Raw genomic sequence first — 9,373 nt, 5'->3', positions numbered from 1 at the left:
CAGGCCAGCCTGAGCTACACAATGAGACCCTGTCTTCAAAAACTTCATTATTTAAAACATACAATACAATAAAAATTACCAACACTACAGAAAAAACAGCAAAGGTGGGCTGATGAGCTGGCACAGCAGTTAGAAATACTGCTGCATGTGCCTGAAGACCTGAGCCGTGACTCCAGAACCCACAGCAGAATCAATTTCTGAAAACTGTCTTCCTACCTCCACATAGCCTTGTTTACACACACACATAATACAAATTTAGAAAATAAATAAAGAGGGGGCTGTAAAGATGGATCAGCAGTTAAGAACATCTGTTGTTCTTGCAGAGGATCTAAGTTTGGTTCCAAGTACCCACAAGGTAGTTTACAACTCCTGTTACAGATGTATCTGGTACCCTCTTCTGGCCTCCATGGGCACCTACTTGCACACCAATGGTCATACATACACATGCAGGCAAAACACACATAAAATAAAAAGAGAATTTTTTGAAATATACAGGTACTCAATGGGCATGGTGGCACACACTTTATTTAATGCCAGCACTTGGGAGGCAGGGGAAGGCAGAATCTCTGAGTTTGAAGTCAGGCTCATCTACAAAGTGAGTTCCAGGACAGCCATGGCTGTTACACAGAGGAACCAACCCTGTCTTGAAAAACAAAACAAAAACAAACAAAAAGAGCAATTCAACCTCACTAATTTCGTATAATTAGGGAAATACAAAATAAAACAAAGAACCATGTTTCAAAAATTAATAAATCTAAGCCAGACCTGGTAACACACACTTTTAATCCCAGCACACAAGAGATAAAGAAAGGTAGATTGCTGAGTTTGAGGCCAGCAAGATCTACAGAGTGAATACCAAGTCAGCCAGGGCTACATAATGAGAGGTCTCAAAATGAAAAAGAAAAAAAAGGTATAACTCTAATACATGAAGAAAAGGAACTGGGGGCTGGACATGGTGGAGCACACCTGTAATCACAACACTCAGAAGGCAGAGGGAGGAGAAATGGAGGCCACACTGGTCTACATAGCCAGTTCCAAACCAACCAGGGATACATGGGGAGTCCTTGTCTTTAATAATTTATTTACTTAGCTGGGCGGTGGTGGCACACGCCTTTTATCCCAGCACTTGGGAGGCAGAGGCAGGCGGATCTCTGTGAGTTCGAGACCAGCCTGGTCTACAGAGCTAGTTCCAGGACAGGAACCAAAAGCTACGGAGAAACCCTATCTCGAAAATCCAAAAAAAAAAAAAATTTATTTACTTACTTATTTATTTGGTTTTTCGTGACAGGGGTTCTCTGTGTAGCTCTGGCTATTCTGGAACTTACTCTGTAGACTAGACTAGCCTCAAACCCACAGATTTGCCTGCCTTGACTGCTGGAATTAAAGGCGTGCACCACCACCACCCAGTAAGCAGTCCTAGTCTCTAAAGGGAAAAAGGAAAGAAATCAATTTGCCTAACTATCTACCTACCTGGCTAGCTTCAGAGTGTGTATGCCTTGTTTGAAACGTATCAAAAATAGATGGACATGCACAAATAATTCTTTTTAGATAAAAACTAGAAAGTGGACAGAATGGTACACATCTCTCATCACAAAACATTCAAACAGAAAAAAAGACTGTCACAAGCTCAAAGTCAACCTGGTACATACCATACTCCTACTTAGGATCAACAGTTCAAGGTCATCCTCTGCTATACAGCAAAGATAAGCATCTTGAGTTAGGAATCATCTTAAAATGAGAAAATATTTTTAAAAACCAGAAAAGGTCTGGAGAGAGAACTTATTACACCTAAGTATTTCCTAAAATATAAAAACATAATCAGTTGAGTGTAATGGCACATAACTATAAACCCAGTACTTGAGAGAGAGCCAAGATCTTATTTCAAAATCAATCTGGACTGCACATCCAGGCCTGGTGTCAAAGCAAAAGGGCAGGGGCTGTAACTCAGGGGTTTGATCCCAGCACCACAAAAATCAATCTACTAATCAAACAACATTCAGAGTTCTAGAATCCTTGAAGTATGCTGCTTAATTTCTCTTCTACAGGAAGTGGGTCCCCAATCAGTCCAAGCTGCCCGGAACCTTCAGGTCTTCTCCAACATCCATGTAAAAGAGAAGTTGCCCCAGCCAATGGCTGAGTCAGCAAGTTATCTAAACCCATAGTGATTCTTGTCCCTGCCCTCAACAGTCCTGTTACAAGTGCCCTGCCATCTCAAGCCTCTCTTTCACAGGTGTCACAACCTGCATGCACAACAGGTCCTGGCTTCTCTCCTCGTTATCCTCACAAGCATCTATCCCAATGAATCATTTGCACATCTAATTTTGTCTGCTTCTTGAGGGATGTAAACAATCACAGAAATAAATAATGCAACTCAATTCAAGCTAATAAATAAAATGAGGAGAAGGTACAAACTTTAACTGGACCGGATATGGTTTATGTAACAATGGTCAGTCTCAGGGGAGAGCACTATTCCATTTGAAATGTTTTCTCTTGAACTCTTTGTTTGCTTTTGTTTTATGACTTATTTTATTTTTTAATTATGTATGTTGGAGGAGGGCATATGCCGATGAGACCAAGTGTTAGATTTCCCTGAAGCTGGGGTTACAGGTGGTTGTAAGCCACCGAGTGTGGGTGCTGGGAACTGAACTCTGGAGCACTATGCACTCCTAATGAATGAGTCATCTCTCCAATTGCCCCTGACTTATCTGATGTTCTGAAGCAGGGTTTCACTGTCTAGTGCAAGCTGGCCTCAAATTCATAACAATTATTCTGCCTCTGCCCTCCTTAATGAGGACTACAGACATGTACCACCACACCTAACTAATAATTCTGTATTCATAATTCTATCTTACCTTATGGTGATTTGCAAAATAAAAAGGCACCATCAAATTATATATAATAACTATCTTAGAATTTCAATTTTTTTTTTTTTTTTTTTTTGTTTTTTGAGACAGGGTTTCTCTGTAGCTTTGGAGCCTGTCCTGGCACTAGCTCTTGTAGACCAGGCTGGCCTTGAACTCACAGAGATCCGCCTGCCTCTGCCTACCGAGTGCTGGGATTAAAGGTGTGTGGCACCACAGCCGGGCAGAATTTAAATTTTTGTTTTGTTTTGTTTTTAATAGTCTTAAAACTCTTCTCTTCCCAAAATTCTAAGCATGTAGAGTTGACTCATACTACTAACTGAACCCAATAACAAGGCCCTAAAACAATAAAACATAAGGTTTGGTTCAGATGGCCCTACCAACCTTGAGACAGTTTTAATGACTAGGAAATTAAAGACAAATATAACCACTATAACTTTCCAAGCCTCTATTTCCCTCATGTAAAACAGAATAGCTGCCAGGGTAGTGGCACACACCTGTAATCCCAACACTTGGGAGATGGAGGCAAAAGAACTAGGCCATCCTCAGCTACACAGTGAGTTCAAGGCTAGTATAAGCTACATGAGACTGAGATGAAGATGGGGCTCAACAGGTAAGTAAGGACATTTGCCAAACCAGAATTAATCCTTGGGACCCACATGGTGGAAAACATCAATTCCTGAAGGTTGCTCTATGACCTTCAAATTTATACACTAGATGGATGAATGTTTTTTTTTTTTTAAAGTAATAGTGGGGAAGTGGTTATGGAAGTAACTCAGTAATAGAGTACCTGATCAGCCATAAGTTCAGTTCCCAGAAATAAAACAAAAAAAAACATCAGCTGCCTATTCTGCACAAGGCATAACTTTACAAGTCAGCTGACAAGGTAAAGTCAGTGCTAACCATAAACTCTGGAGGTAGACCTAAGAGGATGATGGCAATCTCAAGGCTGGCTGATGCTACAATAAAAGACTTCCTCAAAACGAATAACAGAAGTCTTACAGTGGGAGGCTGTCCTCGGTGGCAGAGCACTTGCACAGCATTTGTGAGGTTGATTCCCTGCACCTATCCCAATTCTTGCCCTTCATCATAATTTTAGCATGTATGAACTACGATAAAAAAAAAAAACTAACACAGTATAAACTTTACTCATAACACATGTCTAAGAAAGCTGAAGCCAACTGTACATCCTATCACTGTGTTCCTCTGGCTAAAAACTACAAAGTGCATCATACAAATAACCAAAGAAATATAGAGGCCAGGGTTTGGGGATGTAGCTCAGTTAGTAAGTTCTTGCCTAGTATGTATTAAACCTTGGTTCAATTGTTAGCACCACATAAAACTAAGCTTGATCGTCCCAGGACTATTAGTTCAAAAAAGGACCAGTGAAATGGCTTAGTGAACTTGCCACCGAGCCTAAGGACCAGAGTTCTATCACTGGAACTCACATGGTGGAGAGAAACAATTCTCCAAAGTGTCTTCTAATTGTTTTTGTGGCGCAAGTGCGCACCCCCCCACACACACACACAATATACCAGAGCTGGAGAAACTATCTAGAAAAACCAAAAAAGTGGGGGGATTGGGGGGAACCTTCACATTATTTAATAGAAAAACATTATTGACCATCAAAATAAGAGGTGCTCTGCTAACATAGAACAGACAAAGGAGCAATAAAGTAAAGCATTCTCCCCCTCACTCTTCCTTAAATACTGAATCTAAGAGCATAATCTGACAAGTCTGGACACCACATATGGCAGCAAAATCTGAGTCAAAGGGGAGGCTGTGCGCTGAACTGTGTTTAACCCCATAGGGTCAAGACTGTCCTTGTGGACAGAGAGAAGGAATATTTCTCTAACTATGTTATTCATCCCTAACTATGCCAGGTCCTAAGCCTAGCCTGGGCCTTAGGTTCTAAGGACACGGAGCATTTCGGAACTATGGCACTCTATCCACCTCATCAGCTAGTTGTGAGGGATGACACAATTAAATCCTCCTTGGACAAGGTAAGGCACTCTTAGTTTCAACCACTCTAGAAATTAGTTCAAGCTGAGGTCTACAAATAAGCAAAACAGACTTTAAAAAAAAATTATCATAAAGATAGGCTTGATGACTCATGCTAATGCATAAGAAGCTGAGGCAGGAGGACTACAATGAGTGTGAGGCCAGTTTTTATTAAAAAGACTTTAAAAAAATGTCCAGCCAGGTAGTGGTGGCACACACCTTTAACACCTTTAGAGACAGGTAGATCTCTGTGAGTTCAAGGTCAGCCTGATCTACAAATCCTGTCTCTCGTGGGAGGGGAGGTTGTTCCATCTTCTGACATAGTATTAGTTTGTTTGGTTGGTTGGTTTTTAAAGCTTTTCTGGCCAAATGTGGTGGCTCCTGCCTGTAACTCAGAATTCAGGAAGCTAGAGAAGGAAGATCACCAATAGTTCCGGGTCAGCATGCCAGAGCTACTTGGGAAAACCATGTCTTAAAAAGAAGAGTGGCAGGGGAGGGGTGGCAGCTTTCTGCTCACTAAAACAGGAAGCAAAACAAAATTTAAAAACAAGATGCTTTCAAAACTTAGCAGCAGAAGCAGGCAGATCTCTGGAAAATACAGCTGTACAGCAGCATGTAATTAGCATGGACAATCCCCATCACCAGAAGGAAAGAACAATGCACTCATCAGGAAGAAGGAGCAGTAACAGTACCCTTGATTTCACATTTGTCCTCTTCATCCTTGGGTGCATTTACAGGAAGCGGGGGCCAGGGCAATCTGGATGTTAGGATTTTTCCCTATCAATTTCTACTTTTTTTTTTTTTTTGGTTTGAGTCAGGGTCCTCTCACTGAACATGGATGCTTAGTTAGACATGTGTGACCATGCCCACCTCCTTTTTCACATAGGTGTTAGAAATTTGAACTCAGGTCCTCTTGCTTTTATAACAAGTACTCATGCCCAGAGTATCTCCCCAGTCTTGTTTCTGTTTTTAAGAAAGGGTCTTGAGCTCATTAGCCTGCTTCAGCCTTCCAGGTGGTGGGATTACAAGTGTATGCTCCCTTACCTGACACCCCAATCTTATAAGTTCATAAAGACCCTGTCTTATAGTTCTGGAGAAATGGCTCATAAGTTATGAGCACTGGTTGCTCTGAGAACCTGAGTATGATTCTCAGCATTGATACTAACATCCACCTCTAATTCCAGTTCCAGGGATCTTGTGCCCTCTTCTGACCTCAGAAGACACTGCACACATGTGGTACACAGACATTAAGAGCAGGCAAAACACACACATTTCAAAAAAAAAAAAGATGGACGGGAAGGGAAAACAGAGGAAGGAGGCAGATCTCTGAATTTGAGTCCAGCCTGGTCTCATGGAGTGAGTTCCATGGTCTCAGAGCTACACAGAGAAACCCTGTATTGGGGATGGGATCGGAAATAACTGTCTTGTGTCTAAAGGCAAACTGGTGTAAACAAAGATGCTGCACCATTTCTGTTCTCAGTCAGGTTTGGTGGCACACATGTTTAAAACCAGCACTCTGGAACCAGAAACAGTAGAGAGCTCTGTGATTTCAAGGCCAGCCTAGGCTGCTTAGTACATTCAAGGACAGCTAGGGCTACTAGACCCTGCCTCAAAATCAATCAATAAACAAACAAACAAGAAAAAAAACAGCAAGACTCTTTTTTGATTTTACATTAAATGAAAGCACATGCCAGGCATGGTGACACAGGCTTTTAATCCCGGACTTGGGAGGCAGAGGCAGGCAAATATGTGAGTTCAAGGACAGCCTAGTCTACAAAGAAGTTACAGGATAGCCAGGACTGTTACACAGAGAAAACCTGTCTCAAAAAATAAAAACAAACAAACAAAAACCCATAAACACAACATGAAAAATCACTTAAAAATAATAAACAAATGTGTTCCAAGTGCTCAGATTGACAAAACAAGGTATGAAATAATTCCATAACAGTTAAATTCCTTTCCAGATTAAAACAAAAAATAGGAAATTTAGAAATGTCAATGTGAACGATGAACTGGCAACAAAGCTATGCATAAGAACATTTACAGTGCTTTACTTCCTAGTCTATTAAGACTCTAGAAAATATATTCCCCATGAAAAGTCCAAAGACAAGCTGAGAATGTAGCTCAGTAGCAGAGTGCTTGTCTAACATGTTTAAGAGCCTGGATTCAATCCCAGCATGGCAAAAATACATAAAATTAACTACTACATCCTGAAATATACAATATGTACAAGATCCAAAAAATATTAATAACCAAAGTAAGTCCAAAGGTGCTTTAGTAGGATGATGGCAAATTTAAGTCAAATTTGGGCCACATAGAAAATTTCAAATCAGCCTGGAGTATAAAGACACCCTGTGTTGCCAGGTGGTGGTGGTGGTACACACCTTTAATCCAAGAGAAAAAGAGAGGTGGATGAGTTTGAGGCCAGCCTGGTCTACAGAGTGAGTTCAAGGGCAGCCAAGGCTACACTGAGAAACCCTGTCTCGAAAAACCAAGAAAAAAAAAGTCCCAAGAGTTCAAAAATTATCTATCCTATTACACTTGATGTTTCAAAGAAAAGTCTAATTTTGAAGGCACCAGAGTTGTTAATGACAGTGCAGAGATTAAGAGATCTAAATCCTATGGCCGCTGAGCATGTGGTCATACAAACATTTAGATAAACTTTCAAAATATGTAACAAAAATGTGTCGAAAAAAGACCAAGTTTCTGGGAGGTCTGATCAATTCAGTATTTAAGAAGGATACATAAGAGAAACTTCGTAGCAAGCTTTATGTTCTATGTATCACTGCAGATAGACTTGACCTACAAAATAAGGATAGGGTCAACTGTAACCAAAAACAGTATGCTTCCCCTGGTGGCCAACCCAGGAATGGAGCCCTGTACAGAAGAGGAAAGAAAAAAAAAAAAGAAAAGAAAAGAAAAAAAACTGGCTGTTCTGTCACTCACACATGAGAAGTGAGTCCCAGAAAAAGATGTGGGGAAAGGGAAAACCATCCCAAAACACTAACATGAGTTTACAAAATGGAAATCGGGGAAAGGGGAGTTAGACTACATAAATGTGAGGGACTGGAGTTACAAATCTGAACGTCATTTATTCTTGGGGTGTCCAATCGCTCACCCAGAATTCCTCTCTCCTATATTTTCACTTTTACCTAAACATAGAGTTCAGTCCCTTAATAACAACTTAAAAGCAATCTCCTTCTCCAAGGGCCAGATCCTTGCAATTTTCTGCAGTCTTGTTTCCAAGGAAAAGCGTTTATCTTTTCAAACTAGTGGTATAACCTACTTAGAAAAGCCTCCTGTTCTGAAGCCCTCCAGCCAGGACGGTTCACTCTAGCTGTATGAGACTGTCTTTTGAATTTTATTGCTGAAACAAAACCCACGTCCCTTCAAACATTTCCTGTAACAACCACCTTTAAAGTCAGTCTCATACTGAGAAGGGATAGGATCGTGGGCATTAAAAGCCAGCGAATTCCTTTGTCTGATAGGATTTCCCCCCCTAGTATCACTTTAAATTTTCTTCCACACAGATCAGCAGCAAGGGAAGTAAAATGCCCCATTCTTGGGGACAGGGATTTCTAGTAGATGGACACGGTCGGTTAGCTAAGGCTTTTTGATGGTTCTATTCTTTCACAACCTCTTCCTCCCCACCCCAACCCTCAAAAGAAAAAGAAATAAAGGAAACACACACATTTACAAATAGATCCCAAAATAGCAGCCACAAGCGAGGCTCTCTTATCGAGGCAGATGCTCTCTGGAAAGCACACTTCTTTTATTACCTGGTTGGGGTGGAGGGACGGGGGGGGGGGGATCGTTACTCCACTGGCCCTCAGGATGGGATGGGACAGGAGTCAAGAGGTAGCGAGAGCTCAGGGTTGGCAGGGTAACACTGGGAGACGGTTCGAAGTAAGAAGTCTCCGCGGAGCCCTGAGTCCGAGCGCCCCAGGACGCCAACTCTCCAGCACTGCCACCCGGGATCCCGTCCTGGCCCCAGTGCACCTCACCTGGACGCAGGGACACCGACACCCCACTCCGGCCCGGCCAGGTGTGGCCTCCTCAGAGCCAGGGGCGCAGCGGGCGGGTACTGTCCCCACCCGGGCCCGCGGCCTCCCCGCACCCGGATCTGCAGCACACTCGTGTGCGAGCGTGCGGCGCCGCCTGCCCTCGCGCCCCGTGTGCCCCCGCGGACCGTAGGCCAACACGCACAAAAACAAAGTTGTCGCCGGGCTCCCGCCGCTCGCTACTCACCGGGATCGAAGTCGGGCACAGCCGCCTGGTACTGGGGTCCCACCCGCATGCCGCCGCCACCTGCGGGGAAGCAGAGCACGGCGGTCAGCGCGGGCGCGGGCTCGAGCCGGGCGCGGGGGCGGCTGCCACCTACCGTGCTCCTCGTCGCTGGACGAGCCCGAGCTGCCTTCCTCCCAGGAGTTGCTGCCGCTGTTCCCGTTGGGAGCCGCCGCCGCCAAACTTTTATTCTGGCCATTATTGGGGGCGGCGGCGGCCGAGGCGGC

The 9,373-nt window shown here is 43.2% G+C and overlaps 1 protein-coding gene across 1 annotated transcript in view; it reads right to left on the bottom strand.

Annotated features, from left to right (window-relative positions):
* Positions 1–9,316, bottom strand: part of Rcor1 (REST corepressor 1) — an 85,393-nt gene extending 76,077 nt beyond the window's left edge. The window contains exons 1-2 of the mRNA XM_026781278.1: positions 9,244–9,316; positions 9,111–9,170 (exon numbers count right to left, since the gene is read on the bottom strand). Coding sequence (XP_026637079.1) covers positions 9,111–9,159 — 49 coding nt within the window. The 5' untranslated portion in view covers positions 9,160–9,170; positions 9,244–9,316. The remainder of the gene's footprint in view (positions 1–9,110; positions 9,171–9,243) is intronic.
* Positions 9,317–9,373: the final 57 nt, after the last annotated feature.

This window comes from Microtus ochrogaster, chromosome 1, assembly GCF_000317375.1.
Source record: "Microtus ochrogaster isolate Prairie Vole_2 chromosome 1, MicOch1.0, whole genome shotgun sequence".
Taxonomy (NCBI): Eukaryota; Metazoa; Chordata; class Mammalia; order Rodentia; family Cricetidae; genus Microtus; species Microtus ochrogaster.
The sequence above is the reverse complement of the archived record's forward strand: the minus strand, read 5'-3'. Positions and strand labels throughout refer to the sequence as shown.